Source organism: Melanostigma gelatinosum, assembly GCF_949748355.1.
Source record: "Melanostigma gelatinosum genome assembly, chromosome: 19".
NCBI lineage: Eukaryota > Metazoa > Chordata > Actinopteri > Perciformes > Zoarcidae > Melanostigma > Melanostigma gelatinosum.
This window is the reverse complement of record NC_136652.1, coordinates 8,945,035-8,964,551: the sequence shown is the minus strand read 5'-3', so window position 1 is coordinate 8,964,551 and position 19,517 is coordinate 8,945,035. Positions and strand designations below refer to the sequence as shown.

Sequence of the window (19,517 nt, the reverse complement as noted above, 5' to 3'; positions counted from 1 at the left end):
CCCCCTTCGGCCCTTGTGCTCGCTAGTTACTAGATGACACACACACACGCACACACACACTTTTCTTACTGCCACTTTTATGTTTGAAAGGCATGGCTGCAGATGTGCTCCCTTTATCAGTCTTGATGGATTTTGGGCCTAAACTAGCTTCCATATGTCGTATCCTGTCATCTAATATAAACTTGATATTGTTCAGCATTATTAATATTACAGTCATTATTGCACATATGACAAAAATACCCCCAAAAATTGTTTCTGTAGAATAAGCATCGTTGTGTTATGGATTGTCTATTTTACAAAGAAAAAGAAAACCATGACAGAGAGTGGTTGGCCTTATGAGGACATATAGCCAATGGCACTTTATGTAATTACGCCCCTGAGAGGAAGTGTGTTTGAGTAAATATCTGTAGAAGCAAGAAAGTGTGCGCATAAGGAGAAGGTAAAAGGGAAAGACAGAATGACTGATAGAGACAGGATGTGTGTGTGTGTGTGTGTGGTCATGTGAGGGAGAGAGAAAGTAATTCAGGTTGATTGACAGGCGGTGTTGGCTGAAGCGCACAGGGATGTAGGAGTGTGTGAAGTAAAGTAAGTGTGAACTGAGCGCCTGTGGCTCTTTCTTTTGTTGAAACTTGTTCTGTTTCAGTCTGTTTGATGGACAGAACAATTATCGTCAAAAGCATAAAAAGCTGTTTTGTTTTGATCAAGCTGTCATGATTTTTATCCCCATTACCTCTGAGACGTGAGTATATTTAGTAAGCATACATTTAATCTTTGATCTGCCTTAATTACTTATGAGGCCTTAAATATGAGAGGTTATAAAACACAAACCTTTCAGGCAAAAGCTGTGGTGAAAAGTACATTCAAAATAGTTCATGCTTCTACTCCACCACATCTCAGATGCAAATATTGCATGTGTGACTTCCTGTCAACACTATCTTCCTATCTTCTCACATACTGACATACTGACTCATCTCCCACACTGTTCTCAAGATGTATGCTCTGCACGAGTGTAGTGAAAATTGGGTCAAAAGTCGCTTCTTCTAATAACTGTATTCGTTTGAAGGTATGAAAGACAGGAAGGAAGGGAGGACGTTTAAAGATATAATAAATAAAGTGAGCAGAGAGGAAAATAGAAGCACAGAAACACATCTATAAAATAAAGGAAGGAAGTTGAGGGGGGGGGGGGTATTTAAATCTCTATCGTCAAGGAATGGACCACACATTAATGTAAAAATACTAACAAGTAAAAGTCCAGCCTTTAAAATCCTAAAGTCAAGTATCAGCAAGATGTACTTTAAATATCAAAAGTACTCAGTCTGCAGAAGGATGGCCTTCTGTAATTGATATTAATAAATATGAAATTATTAGACGTCGATACTGATGGATCAATGCTTCAGCAGAATTTTAGTGTTGTGGCTAGAAATGTGTCGGTACTTATTCCCCTCAGGGGGTCACGAGGTAAATCTGAGGGGTTGTGAGATTATTAAAAGTTGTGCTTAACACTTTTGGGCTTTTCTTTAACTTTTTTGACCTCTTTGGGCCTCAAACAATATTTAAAATGAAATCCTCTCAGAAGTTTAGCGGGTGTTCACACTGTAGCCAAAAATATTGTGAACCGTTGCTTAAATCTTTCACAGTGCATTATATTTTATAAGTGTATCATTTGATGCGTGCGATCAGAGACTTCTTTACTTATTTAACTGAGAAATGCAAAGAAACCAAATGAAAGCAGGCAAGAAAATAAAGGCGAGCCAAGAGACTTAACTGAGATGTAAAGCCAGGAAAGAGACGGATATTACCAAAGAGAGGGAGTGAAAGTAGAGCAAGAAACACTGAGAGAAAGTGTGTCCACGTGTGTGTGTGTGTGTGTGTGTGTGTGTGTGTGTGTGTGTGTGTGTGTGTGTGTGTGTGTGTGTGTGTGTGTGTGTGTGTGTGTGTGTGTGTGTGTGTGTGTCGGACTGAAAGAGAACGAGGTGAAATCTGTGACTGAGACAGAGGTTAACCAGTTCCAGGTTTCTGTCTGAGTGTGTGTGTTTGATCTGTGTCAGTTGAATTGCAGCCATCTGTTAACACCCCCATCAGCATCTCACTGCTGTCTGATGAAACATGGTACTCTCTGAAAAGCCTTTTTCCAATTTTAGGTTGAAAAAAAAAACCTGGCATCTTTTTTACTTCATGTCTAAAGTTACAGTAAGAAAATAAACAGTGATCACTGAGGCTATAGTGTAACGGGGGGGGGGGGGGGGGGGTTCTTCTCCCTTTAGAAACAACATTGCCGTAACCTCATTTTAAGCAGATTTAATTTGGCAAGTCACACACTGCGTACGCTCTCAGCCGTGACCCTGTTTTCACCTCTAACCACCCGGTGTGATGCAGAATGGCAGAGTACGTCACACACACACACACACACACACACACACACACACTTTCTGTCATGAGATCTGATCAATGACGAACAAATATATCACAAACTAGCGAGTTAAAGGTACCCTTACCTTTTTTAACAGAAGACGTTTACATTAAGTATGCGTTGTATGTATCCTTGTTTACATCAGCTACTAGGAATGTAGGTCAGCTGTTGAGTGTTTTATGGCTGCAACCAACAATTATTTTCATTTCTGAATAATGTTTTAATTGACTAATCACTTCGTTTATCTATTAAATATCAGAAAATGAAGAGAAATATGTATTATTTCCCAGAATTTATAGGTGACACCTTCAGATTGCTTGTTTTTTCTGACAAACAGTCCAAAACCCCTGAAACATTTCAAAAACTGTCATATACAACGAAGGAAGGGGACACATTCTCACATCTGAGAATCTAAAACCAGCAAATGTTTGATATTTTTGCTTTAAAAGTGACTATAACGATTTATCATTTGTCAAAACAGTTGCAGATTATTTTTTTTTCAGTGTTACGATGAACCCACAGAAAAGGATCACCAAGTCTGCAGCTATAGAGCTGTTTTAACCTCTTTAAGCTCATTGTTGTGTGTAGTTTATTTAATACTCAGGTGAACAGAAATATGACGGAATGAATGCCAATGTAGCCTTTGGACGCTTTGTGACCATAACAACTTGTATATGTCAAGCTTCCGTGTTTGTCAGCTTCATTTGGAGTTCTTCTGCCCTCCAGTGGCCCAAAAATAATAATTAGTGCAGCTGTAAATACATTTTCTTTCCTCTGTATTTCACACAATCAGTATGTAGACGTTCTGTCAGTTCTTCTTTCTGTAGCTCCAAACTGTCTCGTGCGACACGCTGTGAGGTCCTGACCCCAACACATCCTATTACCTTGTCAACTCTGAGGCTTACCTAACCTTTGACCTCAGTGCCCGTCCACACCCCTATACACACATGTACATATTAGCCTGGATTTGTGTGTGTGTGCCTGTGTGTCATCATCACCCTTAAACCCCCCGGGGCTACCAGACATAACTCTGTGTGTGTGTGTGTGTGTGTGTGTTGTTGAAGTTCATCTAAACATCTGTTAGGTGAAGGATCCAGTACATCACACACTTCACTGCTGCGGCCAATCAGCAGAGAGGAAGAGGGTAAAGAAGGCTTGAGGGCGAGTTTAGCCGAGGAGACACTCAGAGAGGAAGAGGTGGAGGAGGTGAGAGAGAGAGAGATGAAGAAAATGGCCGAGAGAAAGAGACTCAGGGAGGAAGGGCTGCATGTCCGGCATGTAAGTCATTTTCTTTTCTCTTGCATGTGTCTCTTGCACATGTTGCAGATGATTCTAGTGTGTGAGGGAATGTGTGCTTTTTTTAAACAGGAAGTGTAGCACGCTGTTTCTGTCACTGAGACGTTTGCTTTCATGTTAGCTGGAGTTAAAAGGTGTTAAATTCAGGGCTGGTGGCTTTGTGACAAGTGCTTGAACACATGGAAGAGTTTGAAAGAGATTTAGAGAGAGTTTGATTGTCAGAGGTCCTTTTGTTTACCTTATTTTTATTCTTTTGTTTGTTTGAGGGAAGACAGAAGCTCAGATATAATAGTAAAAGTGTTTCCCACTAAATCACTGGCAGCAATGTGTGAAACCATCTAGCGCCCACCCAACCTTTTAGTGTTGCTCTGACAAAATTTCATGCCCAAATATATCAGCTAATAACTCCGATCTGTGATTCATGGTTGTTTCGTTAGAATTGTCTCTGAATGCAGCGTGCTACTGCTGGAAAAACAACAACCTCTACTCCACCAAGGAAGTAAAATGATTCTTTTATTTACAAGGAAAACAAGCAAAGATTAGAGGGAAGGCTAAATAGTAAGCAAAACAATGTTGCTGAAATACGCCCCACATTTGGGAAGCATTACGTAGAACGAATGCTCAAAATCTGCTCAAAATCTGTTTAAAGCAATAATAACAGAACAACCGATTTGGTGCCACTGCTATAAAAACCAAACCACCACAAAGTATAAAGCTGCACGGTTAACATCAGTCTTTGTATTATTTGTTGTTTTATTTATTTCATGACAAGACAGATTTTTTTTATTATTATCTTATTTTGTTTGAAAAAGACAGATGTTAGATCAACGTTTTTGAATCGTGTTCCACTCTTCTGCTCACCAGAGCGGTGTTAATATATTGAAAACATCACAGAGCCACAACAATGGATATTTGTTTTATTGATAAAACATTTCCCACTGTCTGCAGAGGCACTTAAAAGGCCTTCTTACATGTTGATAATTAGAAAGTAACCAAATCATTCTGCTACAATCAGGTCCAACATGTCTGAAGTGTCCTGAAGCATTCATCAGAGAGCTGCTGTTTGCTCCACGTCATTATAAGAGACCCCCAGAGAGCGTCACGGAAAACCACTGATTGTGTCCTTTAATGTGTCCCAAGGCTGCAATCGATGCTAATGAAAGAGCAGTCACTGTTGACAATGTGAGAGAGGGTCTTAACTGTGCTGTGTGTGTGTGTGTGTGTGGCAATGTCGGGTTCATCTCCAGGTCAGGGTCAGTCACGCTCATAAAGGGGGGTGTTTTAAGAAATGGCTCATTGACCAGGTCGCTGGGTGAGGGGTCAGGGGTCAAGGGGGCGCCGCTCAGAGTGAAAACACTGACCAGGCCACGGGGTTCGTCAGAGTTCAAAGTCGTAACTCACAACATTACGACCTCTCTCTGTCCGCTCTGACCACCGCCGGCCTTTATTCGGCCTGTGTTCTTCTGCATGCCTCAACACCAATCGGTTCAAAAGAACACTTTTTTATTTTTACACGACATTGCATTTTCATTCTGCTGATTTTAGCTGCTCACCAATCCGTATCAGTATTTGCACATTGGCCAGTTGGCCAATAAGAAACAAGATATTGTTGTACAGAACTGCCAAATACACAGAATGTGTGAGGCTAATTTAGCTTCCGCCAGAGGTGAATTTGAGTGTTGATCACAATCCTTCAATAACCATTCAATTGTAATATTCAAATAATAACCAAATAAATTGATCAAATTTAAGGGATTCTTATCTTTTCATGTTGTTTTTTAGAAATTTGACATGTTAAAAATCTGTCATATTGTTTTTTGTTATTTTTTACCTATAAAATATCAAGGTTAGTATCCAGTATGTTTGGGCTCACAGACCTTTCTTAAACTCATTTTAACGGATTTGTATAATTCAGTTGTCATTCAGTGTTCTTGCTATTTACGTCTGCTACGCTCTTCATAATGTTTAACACTTACGTAAAGGAGTATTTATTAAGTGAGTTTGAAGGCAAATACAGAAGCCTTAGATGGGCACAAGTCAGAGGAAACGATCATATAAATCAGACGCTAAGTAGTAGTTGCATAGTCGTCTGTAATTTTGGTTTAATGTCCATTCGACTTTGCACTCCGTAATTATGACCTGATTTAAGGAGGGCATCCTTTGTGGGACAATTCTTTGGCTTTGTATGTCACAGCTGCTTACAGTATGTCTGACTTCTGCTCTGTGTGCACTTTGTTGGTTTGTGTGAATCATAAGCTTTTGTATATAGCAAGTGGTTTTAATTTGCCATTATATATATAAGTTGAACTTTGGCAGCAGAGGTAATGTTCTTGCCTTCAATGAGTTGCTGCAGAGCTGAAGCCTTCCAGTTAAAATATTGCGAACTGACCTAATTACTGTACTTTTTATAGGTTAGTAGGTCATTTAAAATCTCACTCGTTCTCCAGCTCAGTGTACAGAATATTAACGGAAACAGACTCTCTGTAGTTAACAGGACACACTTTCTGTTTAGTCTTCTTCTTAGTCTAACAAAGGGAAAAAGATAGACACCACTTTTGTAAATATCTGCATTTGACACTGTGATATTCGCTGTGAAAAGTAATCTTTTTATAGTGCAGTCCACCTTTCTCTTCCCGCAGTACAGAATCAGACAGGAGTAACACGAGCAGCATCTCTCTTCGGTAGCATGAAGTTGACCCTCAGAGTGTTGAAGCCCGAGCAGATGAACACAGACCCGTCTGTCATCACTGAGTCATCCGCATCCCCGAGAGCAGAAAGCTTCCCGATGGAGTGTTTCCGTCAGCTGACGTTGCCAGGCAACAAACACAGTTTCATCCAGTGGGCAGGATTTTTTTTGGGGCTGATATCTCGTAGCAACACGAGTCAGGTCCAAAAGTCTCGTCATGAGATGATCCCGTCCAGATGCTGACAGTAATTATCTAATTTCCCTCCCAGCGACCAAGTGGGAGAGATGAAACTCTGGTCCCTGATGATGCAAGAAGGAATATTAAAGTTTAAAATCTATATGTAGACTTGACAATAAGTACATTAATAGATAATGATAGATATCTAAAAAAAAACACAAAATAATGAAGCTTTACAAAAGCAGATGTCACTTTAACTCTAAAGTTTATGTTAATTATATATTTGCAACATCAACATGTTTTGATTCTATAGAGTACATACCAATCATAGTAAGCTGTTTTAACAGTTAATATACAAGCAACCAGACGTCAATCAAACTGGGATTTTGGGTTGTGATTACCAATTAAAGTATAGATAATATATAAACTATATATATACACATATACAACAAATATCTTTCTTAAAATTGAATACTTATTTTTTGTTTTCAAAGATATTTCTGAAGCTGTTTTCATCACCGATCCACAATTAATTTGTGTTCCTTGTGTCAAAATAGTGTATCGTGCATTTCGTGTAATGTTAAGTATGCATACTAGCTTGAGTGTACTTCCTGCTGTCACCTTTGAACACATCGCCGAAGTATTGATTCACACGGACACTTCCGTTTGGTTGGAAGTAGAATTCCAGACTTCTCGTTCGGCCCAGATGTTTTAGAAACTAGTGACGACATGTGGAGATTCCCTCACAGTGCACGCGTATGTGTGTGTGTGTGTGTTGGTCTGTCTATGATCCGTGTAACAGGCTGATTAGGATGTTATGAGGTCAAAGGTCAACAGGAGCAGAGGGAGGAGTGAACTCGTAACCTCGAGGTCAAGCGGAGGAGAGAGCTGTCACGACCCGACACTCACTTTTACTGTCTCACTTCCACTTGAATTTATGGCCCTCATCCCTCCTCTCCTTGTTTCCTCCTTACTGTTTTTTTACTCCTGGAGGAATCGTTTCACTCGTTCGGTTTGATAGGTGGGGGTCTTCAACCAAATGCTGGACTAGAAACCAAATTGTTGTCTCTCGTAAGAAGACAACTCTTTTTAGGTCATGGAAATGCTCTGGAGGAGTCGTGTTTCTTTTTACATCCGGGCCACAGTGCGATTATTGCGGTGTAGTAACAGTGAGGTCATGGTTATTTTTAAATTTGTCTCTTTGGAAGACGAGCGCTCGCTGCTGTGCTTCTTTCTGCGCTGGACTTTGCCAGATATCGCTTGTCTGTATTTTATTCCTCAGTTTTTTACTCCGCCTCTCTCTCTCTCTCTCGCTCTCTCTCCTGCACCCATTGAACTGCCTCCCCACCCACTTCCTGTTTAGAGGAACAATTAAGGGATTGTTCCCACAGCCCGCAGCTCTGAGGCCTTGATGTAGAGCAGCCACCACATCAGCTGAACATAAAACATTAACTGTTTAGTCCTTGCTGTCCTTGAAGGACAGCGTTTGTGCCCGCAGACCAACAGGAGTAAAACAAAAAGGTTGTGATAGACGAGCCACTTTTGAGGAAACACAGTGATCAGTGGGGACACATTGTAGCTGATATAACAGACAAAACCATCATTCAGTGTGGAAACTTTGCCTGAAACTCATCCTCTGCACATTTGGGTTTGACAATGACATGTTGGCATAATATTTACATCTAATTAAAACACATACCTGCAAATGAAATGACAGTGATGACCGTTTAAATACATTAGATTCAATGAGATTCATTGCACACTGTAAATACCAGCATCTGAGCATTTGATTACATTAAAACTAGTTGGTAAATAGCTACTAAAACTCTGTCTCATAATACAACTCCATTTGAATACGGGATATCACGTTTGATTGATTGATTCATAGTAGAAGTGTCACGGGAGTTCACAGGCAGGACCCAAACGCAAGACCACAGGAGACAGAAGTTAATGGAAACAGGTTTTATTTAGCCTGACAGACAGGAAGGTGTGGAGCCCGTGGTCCGACACCCGAGTGGCAGATCGACGGTGTGAATCCCGTGGCTCGACACCGGAGGGCTGGCAGCTTGACGGCGTGTGTAGTCTGTGTAACACAAGGAGGGCAGAGCGGCGGAGTGTAATCCATAGAACACAAGGAGGGCAGAGGATGCCACGGGGTTGAAGCGGGTGAAAGACGGTACGACCTGACCACCCCAGACTGCAGGACCAGAGTTTATACAGAGACAGGGGAATCATTAGTGGGCCCTGAGTCTGGTGTGTCAGGCCGCAGGAGGTGATCGGCTGGAGTGTCCTCAGCTGTGCACAATCACGGGTGTGGCCATGGGAGGTGTCTCGAAGCAGAGGACAAACACAGAGCACATGGCACACAATAACAAACAGGGGAATGACAGAACACCTGAGTGGAGGAGATCAGGGGAAACACACAACGGGTCAGACAGGGATCCTGGATCCTGACAAGAAGAGGAAGTTGTAATGACATTTGTTTGGATGACATCTGTGTTTTAGCTCAGCAGTTAATCATTTAATTTTCATTTTAAGTTAATAGATGTTTTCTATCAAACTAAATATCTTACAATTGCATTTTTCTCCAACTTAAAGGGTAATCATGATATTCAGTTTACAATAATATGAACATGTGGAGGTGTTTTACCCAAAAGGAAAATTTGACACAAAGTCATCCTGTTGTCTTTAAGCAAACATAGTGCAGGTGTTCATAGTAAGACAATACAATAAATAATAGATAGCAGGTCTTTAATTATCATATCATTTCCACAGCACAGAATAAATATTCACCACTTGAAATGAGAGTCAGTTTGTCTTATTTTCAAGTAGCTCATAGAGAATAAATGAGGCGTTATTGCCAATTAAACTTGAGTGTTAGTCCCACGGTGGCGCTGCTTGTGTAGCTTTTTATTGTTTCGTGCTGTAGTTATAACTATATATGGAGAAAAAGAACTGCAAGGCTAGATAAACAATGCAGCAAGCTGAAGAATCACAAAGACGCATGTTGAAATAAGTAAGTAAAATAAAATGGTCTCTGTTGTTTCCTCACAGGCAGAGCGACGGGCGTACAGAGAGGCGGAGATGAACATGATGGACGATCTGTCAGAAGGCACCTTTCAGAAGGAGGAGAAGTCAGCCAGCCCAGCCCCTCCCCCTTCACAACAACAAACAGCCCCAGCCTCACCAACAGTTGCTGTGACGCCGGAGCCAGTTGCCAGGGGAGAACGGGCCACGCCCAGGGAGATAGAGTACCAGGTGATTAATTACTACTATTATATTCGATTTTTCGAGCAGCTCAGCACGAAGCCCCTTCGGGACGTCTCATCTATTATCATGAGTGCAGGTTAGAACTGGACTCACCTTGTTTTCTGTGTGCTACAGGATGGCCGGGAGTTTGGCATCGGGGTTCTGGTGTTTGGGAAGCTGCGAGGTTTCTCCTGGTGGCCCGGCAGAATCGTCTCCTGGTTGATGAGCGGCCGAAGTCGAGCTGCAGACGGGACTCGCTGGGTGATGTGGTTTGGAGACGGCAAGTTCTCTGTGGTGAGCAGGTTTAAATAATATGATCAAATACTGGCACAGTGTGTGTTAAATCACCAGCAGAGAGAAGCCTTTTGTTCTCAGATGAAACTTTGTTGAGCAGATTTGATCTTTTACTTTAATTTGATAGAAGATGACCTTGGTTTTTTTCCTTTGTCTTTTGGGAGATCTTTCCTAAAAACGATTCTCACTGCTGCACACAAAATTACCTTAATTAAGGATTTCAAGGACTTGCTGAGAAGCGGTTTCACCAGTTTGTTCTCTAATCATTTCTGGCATTTCCTTTTGCTCTTGATGGCACTCATATATATATTTTGTTTCGCAGGTTTGTGTGGAGAAGCTGATGCTTCTGAGCTCTTTCTCATCTGCCTTCCACCAGCCCACCTACAACAAACAGCCCATGTACCGGAAAGCCATCTTCGAGGCTCTGCAGGTAACAAACCCACCATTTTAAGTTTGCTCCTTCATGTCAGGGAGCGTGAGGTTTGGAGTCATTTCAGATCACAATCTGATCCTGAACTTATCGTTTCTCTGGATGAGAGAAAGACCAAAATATAAATGTGCAGGTCTAAAGGTCACACTTTACTCATTCCCTTCTTATGTAACAAGATCCAAATTTGTGGAGGTGGTGTTTTCATCTGGCTCTGCCCACAATGTATAACTGGTAACATGTGGGTACATCTCATATTTCTGTGGGTTACTTTAGTTTTTTCTTGTAAGTTATACAGAACACGTGATCATTTACTTTTTCAACACTGTTTTATTATTCACGCCGACTTCGGTAAAATTCTAAACAACCAGCTACGTATTTGTACATCAATTTTTTAAGTTTGTGTAGAGCCATAATTAGCATATTTCTCCTTCTTATGTATTTGACATGTTTGTCCTGTTTGTTTACCGTGTGTTTATCTTGTGTGGAGGTGGCCAGTGTCCGGGCGGGGAGGCCAGTTCCTTCCTGTGATGCGAGCGATGATGCAGACGGGGTGGAGACTCAGACCAGACAGATGATAGAGTGGGCCATGACCGGCTTCCCACCCAAAGGTCCACAATCACTGGAACCTCCGGAGGGTATACACACATTTACTTTTATATATCATTTACGGGAGTGATCGTCTAAAACACACACATCCTGCAAATACTCCTCAGAATGGAACAGTGGTTAAGATGTGTTCATGTGTGTGAACTTGTGTTACATACTACTATATTTAAGACCACTAACGGGCACTTTATTCTGTTGTCATAACCCCCACAGAGGAACGAAATCCATATAAGGAAGTGTACCCAGAGATGTGGGCGGAACCTGAGGCAGCGTACACGCCTCCAGCCGCCAAGAAACCGCGCAAGAACTCAGCTGAAAAAGCAAAGATCCGAGAGGTGATCGACGAAGGGACCAGAGGTAAACACACAAACACATCTCAGATGAAGCGGCTTTTATTCAGAAATCAACCCACAACTTCTCTGTACGTTTATTCAAGAATTTTCAGAGAGAGAACCTTCACTCAGAGTAAATGTTGAAATATAATCCCAAGAAGTTTAACGTGTGCAGTATTTTGGTGTGCAGGAAACACCTTTATTTGTGATTCTTCGCGTAGTTTTCCGACAGCAAAACATCCAGGATATTTTATCAGAAATGGACTAATTTTACAAGAAAAAAAATCATTGTACTCAAAAGAGAAGGTAACCTTTATGACAACATTTACGCTTTCTTGGCCTTTTTATGAATTGTCTTTCAGTGTTCACATTCATGGTGTGTTGACGTCTTCTCTTTTGTTCCAGAGAGACTCATATGTGAGGTCAAAAAGAAGACCAGGAACATAGACGGTAAACATTTCAGATTTCTTTCAAGCAGCATTCTTTATTGTGGACTTGAATTTAAGAAGTATTTAATTATGTCTTCTTTGTTTTATACAGTGTTGTTTATCACCATATAGTAGAGAGATTAAAAGCTCATTCATATCATCTTCCCCTTACAACAACTTATATTTTTGAATAAGAATAATTCACGGCTGTACTGGAGTGAAGGCTGACATGTATATTGTTATTGATCAATAAGCATGTTGGGGTTTATTTAAAAAGTGTCTTTGTGTATTTTTTAATTCCTCCATTAATGTAATCAAAGGGCTAAACAAAGTGTTATGTGTAATAATGAAATCATGTCTGTGTCTGTGTCTGTTTGTTCAGATATCTGCATCTCCTGTGGAAGCCTCAACGTCTCCATAGAGCATCCTCTCTTCGGAGGAGCAATGTGTCAGGGCTGCAAAGTAAGAAAAAAAACAACATTTCTCATCTGAGTTGCACTTTGGGTCGGTCTGTAATTTGACACTCTTATTATGGACTCGTATGAAATTGATATAATAATATTGTGAGATAATTTTACAACATTATGTGGTCCATATATATAAATAAATCCAGCAAATTACAGTCAAAAACAAAGCAAGGAAGTATTTATTTATTTTACAACAGTTAATTACATTACATCAAACAACAAATGCCTCATGATGGTGGACAACAAAGACACGCCCCCCCCTCCTCTCTGCCTCCCTCCTGACCGCTTTGTTTCTCTGACAGAACTCGTTCCTGGAGTGCGCCTATCAGTACGACGATGACGGCTACCAGTCCTACTGCACCATCTGCTGTGGAGGCAGAGAGGTGCTAATGTGTGGCAACAACAACTGCTGTAGGTCAGTACCAAACTGTGTTTATATACACCGCTGAGTTAGACGCTGGCAAGCAGCTTCTACTTGTTGCCAGGACAAGGTTTTGGATTTCACGTGGACATAAAACAATTTACCCCAAAATGTCAAAGCGTGATATAAACGGAATGACTCCATTTATTTAGCAATTGAACCGGACGACTCATGACGAGCAGATTTATTTATGTGAACACACATTGTGTATTTTGGCACCCAGGCTCTGACCTCATCACTGCAAATACCCAACAGCTCCAAACAGCAGTCATTTGTCATGCAGTGGTGGAAGAAGTACTCTGATCTTAGTAGCAATACTACACTGTAAAAATACTCAATACTACACTCAAATTCAAAGTAAAAGTATGGAGTGTGTCCCTAGGATAATCATAACTTTGTGTTTGATTAATTTAATTGAATTATTATTTTAAATGAAGGCATTTTCGCCTTTATTTGACAGTACAGTTTAGAGAGAGGGGGCGATGACATGTGACCACCACTGGAAGCAGCATTCAGATATTTTACTGAAGTAAAAGTAGCAGTACTGCAGTGCAGAAATACTCTGTTACAAGTAAAGGTCCCGCAGTCAAAGTACAAAAATATAAGCTTCAAAATATACCAAAAGTAAAAGTACTCATCATGCAGAATAGCCCATTTCAGAATAATATAATGTATATAATAATATATGATATCACTGGATTCTAATGCATTAATATGTACATCATGGTAATGAGCTGCTGGTAAAGATGGAGCTCCTGGAACTACTTTATATACTGCTGGGTAGCTTAGAAATGCATAATAATACCTCAAAATGTATAACGCAATTTATATTTTGTATTAATAACCTGCAATATAGCTAATATTGCCAATGTAGTGGACGAAAAATTTAAATGTTTTCTTCCAAAATATAGTAGTAAATGGAAATGATCAACTAATCTACAAGTACAAGCACCTCAAAATTGTACTTGACTGCAGCTCATACACAGTAAATATACTTTACATTGACATTGCACCGATGTAGATGCTGAGCACAAAGACAGCTGCAGTTTAGCCTCTCCCCAAGAAAGTACTATTTGTCAGTCTGGTGAAGAAGCGTCATGGTGAGTTTGTGTGCAGGTGTTTCTGTGTGGAGTGCGTGGATCTGTTGGTCGGTGCCGGCGCGGCTGCGATAGCCATCAAAGAAGACCCCTGGAACTGCTACATGTGTGGCTCCCGGAGCGCCTGCGGCTTACTGCGGCGACGGGACGACTGGCCCTGCAGACTACAACACTTCTTCGCCAACAACCACGAGCAGGACTTTGTGAGTCTTGACAGTCGCCTTCTTTCCATTCATTTCAGTTCTGGTGTTCAGATACATTACACATTACACGACCTGAATATTCATTTGAGATGCAGGTGGCAAGCACTTCTGTCCTGGAAACTGCTCAGAACCCCCCTTATTGTCACTACACTTAGAATAGCCATACATCCTCTGAATGACCAAGGTCTCTGGTTGGTTTTATACAGCAACATCAAGTTTAAAGAGATGGTCTCACGATGTGAACTTCATCGCACATGATTACTATTGGTCTTATTAGATCCACAAGAGTCTCAGCTTTCCAGTCACACCCAATGTATGCAATGTGTAGGCATGTCTGTACAGTGGAAACTCGTGGGTACCTATAGAAAACATTTTCTCTCAGATATCTTGAGGTGAAAGGTTAAGGGGTCCCTTTGAAAATGGCCATGCCAGTTCTCCCCTCGCCAAAATATCCTTAACTTTGTGAGGTTATTTATTCCAGATAAGCGAGCGTGACATGTACCAATGTATAACGTTAGTATCAATGGACGCCTTAGTCGTCTAGTTTCATCATGTATGATACCAGGATGTCCACTCCAGCTTTAGAAATCTGCTACAGCCTCTTAAAGACAGTAATGTTATATTATGATGATTTTAAATTATTATTAAGTTAATAGTTTCCTTGAAAGACAGATAGAGAGAGATAAAAGATGCAGAATGGCCCATTTCACAATCATATATATCACATTACTGGATGATAATTATTGATCTATGACTATATTCACCACTTTAATTTTGCAGCTGTCAAGGGTGGAGCTAAGTTTAATAGAAGTAGAAAGTAGCATGAAGTGGAAACACTCAAGTGAAGTACATTTCTTCAGTAAATGTACCAATGCATGGGACAGCAGCTGTCATGTATCCATGTACGTTAGGGGTCATTCAATTTGCTTTAGAATGATGGTTAAAATACTAAAATATATATTCAATAATTGTATTTCCTTCAATTTTTTAGGATTTAGTAATGTGTCTGCTTATCATACTCCATCTCACATCTCTGGTGACACACTTCAGACTACTACTTCTATATTTACATGTATTTCTGTACGATACTACGGTACACCTCATTACACCAACTCAGTCCTGACAACATGATGGCCGTAAATTTGATATATTTGCCATCGTAGTCTGATCTGCTACCATAACTGTTGCTCGGGGAACTAGGTGAAATACATCACATATTAATTAATATCACATTAACATCCGGGGATCAGCGAGGCCTCTGCTCAGCTATAAATGATCCATGAAGGCTAAAACATCAGAAGCATGTCCAGATCAGATCATCATCATGAATAAAGCTCATGTGTCATGAGCAGCTCTCTCTACTGTAAAGCTTAATATTTAATCTTGTTCTCATCGATGTTTCTTCTCCTCTTTCTTTTAGGAGCCAGCCAAGTTGTATCCTCCAGTTTCAGCAGAGAAGAGGAAACCAATCAGAGTTCTCTCCCTGTTTGATGGCATTGCCACAGGTGCGTTACGTGTCGGGCTGCAACAAACGATTACTCTCATTATCGATGAATCAATTTATTGCTAGACAATGTCGGTCAGCCGCTCCACAACTTCTGTTCAGACTGAAATGTCTCTACGACTATTGGATGTATTGTCGGGAATGTTTGTACAGGCATTCATGGTCCCCTCAGAAAGAATAATAATAACTTAGGTGAACTCTCAACTAATTATTTACCATCATTATTTTAATTTGTCCAATACTTTGGTTTACGACCATGATCACCCCCCCCCCCCCCCCCCCCGACATGAAGAGAGCTCTGTTGTGAAGTTTGCAGATGACACGGCAGGATTACAAACAACAATGAGACCTCATGTAGATTGTCAAATCAGCAATCTTGCAGAGTGGTGCTCAAACAACAACCTACAGTGTTGTCAACGTCAGTAGAACAAAGGAGCTGATTGACCACCACACTTCAGAGAAGCTTCTTTCCTCAGGCTGTTAGACTCCTGAATTCATCCTCAACCCTTCACCACAAAACAATGTTAATTATAGTTAACAGTTCAATACAATGATCGTTATTTCATTTATTTTCATGAATTGTTCTTTTTGACCTTTATTTAACTGAATTAAAATGTATATTTGTGTGTGTGCGTGTGCGTTTGTGTGTGTGCGTGTGTGTGTGTGCACACAGGTCTGTTGGTGCTGAAGGATTTGGGCATGCACGTTGACAAGTACGTGGCGTCTGAGGTGTGTGAGGACTCCATCACTGTCGGCATGGTCCGACACCAGGGTCGCATCATGTACGTGGGCGACGTACGCAACGTGACACGCAAACATGTGAGTGGAACTCCTCTTTGCTTCTCCACATATTCAGATTCATACATCAGATCACACGAGGCATTTAAGTGTAAACACAGCATAAGAGGGAAATGCTTATTTAGGTGCCATTTGATTGTTTTTGAGTGTTCTATTGCACCAAACTGCCTCTTTAACCCTTCTGTGCTGATGTGAACTCGTGCCGTTAGATCGAGGAGTGGGGACCGTTTGACCTGGTGATAGGAGGAAGCCCCTGCAACGACCTCTCCATAGTCAACCCTGCAAGGAAAGGCCTTTTCGGTGAGAGGCGCTCTTTGGATCTGTCTGAAATTCACACCAGACTATAACAATGTTCTTCTATAAATACATTTTTTAAATAAAAACTTGGAGGAAAGTTTTAATAGATTAAATGAGTGATTTAAACTACAAAGGCTCAGTGGCGCTGATGATCTTCATGTGAAATGAAATATGGATGCTGAACTTCCACTATCCTCCCCACAGAGGGAACAGGCCGCTTGTTTTTCGAGTTTTACCGCCTGCTGCACGAGGCTCGACCAAAAACGGGCGACGAGCGTCCGTTCTACTGGCTGTTTGAGAACGTGGTGGCTATGGGAGTCAGCGACAAACGGGACATCTCCCGCTTTCTAGAGGTACAGCAGCAAGAACACAGCCATTAAGTTAAATACAGTTCTATAGATACACGTGTATTACTCCAAAGGATCGCACACAGTCACCCAGTGTTCATTCAGTACTATATATTTGATCCCATACTACATTACACGATATTATGTTAATATGTCATACTGTTTTATTTCATGATATCGTATATACTATTTCAATTAGATTCCCATATTCATACCGACAAACATATATGTTGTATTTATATACCTTGTACTATTTCATTTTTACTTTCTCTATTTGTCTGCACTTATTTCTGTCCAACCAAATATCCCCTATGGGGATCAATAAATACTAATAATAATGATAATAAAAGTGTTTGAAAAGTGTTAAATAAAACACATTTGAGAATGATAGTAAAAATAGGATAAATACAAGTGCATATTGTTATTCTTTTCTACATCATAACTGGATATTTGAATTTTTAAGACAATCAGCACCTCCATCTCTGAGGCTATAAATCAACATAAACTAACCTACGTTACAGAAATAAAGGTTCATCTTATCTAAACCATGAAACTTTTACTATTAGTTTCACTTACCACAGTTAATAGGACAAAAGATGCTCATATTTGGTGAAACAGGAAGTAAATCTGCTGCTCCTGTTCAGTGTAACCCAGTGATGATCGACGCCAAAGAGGTCTCTGCTGCCCACCGCGCTCGCTACTTCTGGGGAAACATGCCAGGCATGTCCAGGTAATACAGACACACGTACCATTGTTATGATCAGTTCACTTTTACTGTATTTGATTACAAATCAGAATTGGAATCAACATATTTTTATATTTTGTCCCCTTTTATTCCAGACCTCTGGCAGCAATGACGAATGACAGGCTGGACCTACAAGAGTGCCTCGAGCACGGCCGCACAGCCAAGGTATCTATCCACCTGTGTGTGTGTGTGTGTGTGTGTGTGTGTGCGTGCGTGCGTGCGTGCATGTGTGTGTGTGTGTGTGCTCATTATCATATAATATCAACCAAGTTTGGAAAGTAAAAAGCCAAATGTAGAAAGTATTTAATGTTACTTTCTAATTGATGGACAGGAAAACAAAAACTGGAAAAAAAGGTTGGAAATTTGTCCGACTGATGCTCTTTATAAAAGCTAATGGGATGTATGGAAATTGAATATTTCTCCTTTGAGCATAGATATACACACTGTAGAGTAATTCTGCAAAAATGTCCCCATTGATTCCCATTTTGACTGCATTTTCTTCCTGCTACTCTCTCACTTGTCACTCATTTCTTGAACAAATGCTCATTTGTTAACAATGACTTTTTTAAACAACAATGTATTGTAGAAAAGGGGGATGGCTTTAGGATTAAAAAAGGGTTTGTGTGTGTGTGTGTGTGTGTGTGTGTGTGTGTGTGTGTGTGTGTGTGTGTTTTTGTGTGTGCTTGGTTCTGGATGTTAATTCCAGTTTGAGAAGTTACGTACGATAACGACACGCTCCAACTCTGTGAAGCAGGGGAAAGACGAGCATTTCCCCGTCTTCATGGACAGCAAGGAAGACATCCTCTGGTGCACCGAGATGGAAAGGTACAGTGGTTTGTGTTTGTGTCTCTGCTCTGTGTGTGCAGGGTTCCTCTGACTCCCGTGGACTACGTTCGTGTTTCTGATCATTGTGGTACTTTAATAAATAAGTCTTCTATCTCTGTGTGTGCAAACTTCATGAAGCAAATCTCACACGTGTTTACGGGACAAATGGTAGTTTTGAGACGAGACCGACAGTCATTGGGGATTCCTCCAGTTGTAGTGTGTGACAAAACTGTCGCCAGTCAGTCATGTAGCGTGAAAACCACAATGACTTCAAGACTCCTGATTACAAGACAGAACGTAGTGTGGTGTGAACAGCGCAGCGATCTGACGACTTTAAGAGTCGTGTCGTGTGAAAGTGAAGAAAGTGAAGAGAAAACACAGATGAGCTGCGGATTATGAGTCTCTAAGTAATGGAATAAAATCAATAAATGGTTTGCACAAAAATACAACTTTTACTTTTAAAATTCAAGAAAATTAATAACTCACAATATATTAGTTTAGGTTTGTCTGGTCAAAGATGGTTGTTACAACTAACAATTATTTACGCTTTTTTTGCTCGTTTTCTCAACTAATTGATTCATCATTTTGTCTTTGAAATGTCAGAAAACAGTAACACATGTCATCACAACTTCTTATGGACAAAAATGATATCTTCAAATTGCTGTTTTATTTTCTGACCAGTAGTTCAAAACCTAAAAATATTCCAATGTACACATATTAAACACAGTTGGGGAGCTGAAACAAGGGAATGTTTGGAATTTTTGCTTGAAATCAGTGAATAAAATAGTTGCTGATCAACTTTCTGTCAATGAACGATTGATTTGTTGAATAATAATTGTCTCTTTTAAATCCAATATTTAAATGCCGTGTGTGTGTGTGTGTGTGTGTGTGTGTGTGTGTGTGC

The 19,517-nt window shown here is 40.5% G+C and overlaps 1 protein-coding gene across 5 annotated transcripts in view; it reads left to right on the top strand.

The window, feature by feature from the left end:
* dnmt3aa (DNA (cytosine-5-)-methyltransferase 3 alpha a) overlaps positions 1-19,517 on the top strand; it is a 42,807-nt gene that overhangs the window by 17,960 nt on the left and 5,330 nt on the right. For 4 of the 5 annotated variants that reach the window (XM_079290366.1, XM_079290364.1, XM_079290362.1 and 1 more), the window contains 16 exons: positions 9,625-9,828; positions 9,955-10,113; positions 10,436-10,543; positions 11,031-11,178; positions 11,363-11,506; positions 11,887-11,931; positions 12,292-12,371; positions 12,679-12,791; positions 13,914-14,097; positions 15,518-15,602; positions 16,275-16,420; positions 16,609-16,699; positions 16,901-17,049; positions 17,688-17,773; positions 17,884-17,953; positions 18,495-18,613. In XM_079290366.1, the coding sequence (XP_079146492.1) occupies positions 9,625-9,828; positions 9,955-10,113; positions 10,436-10,543; positions 11,031-11,178; positions 11,363-11,506; positions 11,887-11,931; positions 12,292-12,371; positions 12,679-12,791; positions 13,914-14,097; positions 15,518-15,602; positions 16,275-16,420; positions 16,609-16,699; positions 16,901-17,049; positions 17,688-17,773; positions 17,884-17,953; positions 18,495-18,613 (1,931 nt within the window). The remainder of the gene's footprint in view (positions 1-9,624; positions 9,829-9,954; positions 10,114-10,435; positions 10,544-11,030; positions 11,179-11,362; positions 11,507-11,886; positions 11,932-12,291; positions 12,372-12,678; positions 12,792-13,913; positions 14,098-15,517; positions 15,603-16,274; positions 16,421-16,608; positions 16,700-16,900; positions 17,050-17,687; positions 17,774-17,883; positions 17,954-18,494; positions 18,614-19,517) is intronic. The other variant, XM_079290365.1, reaches the window with a different exon arrangement.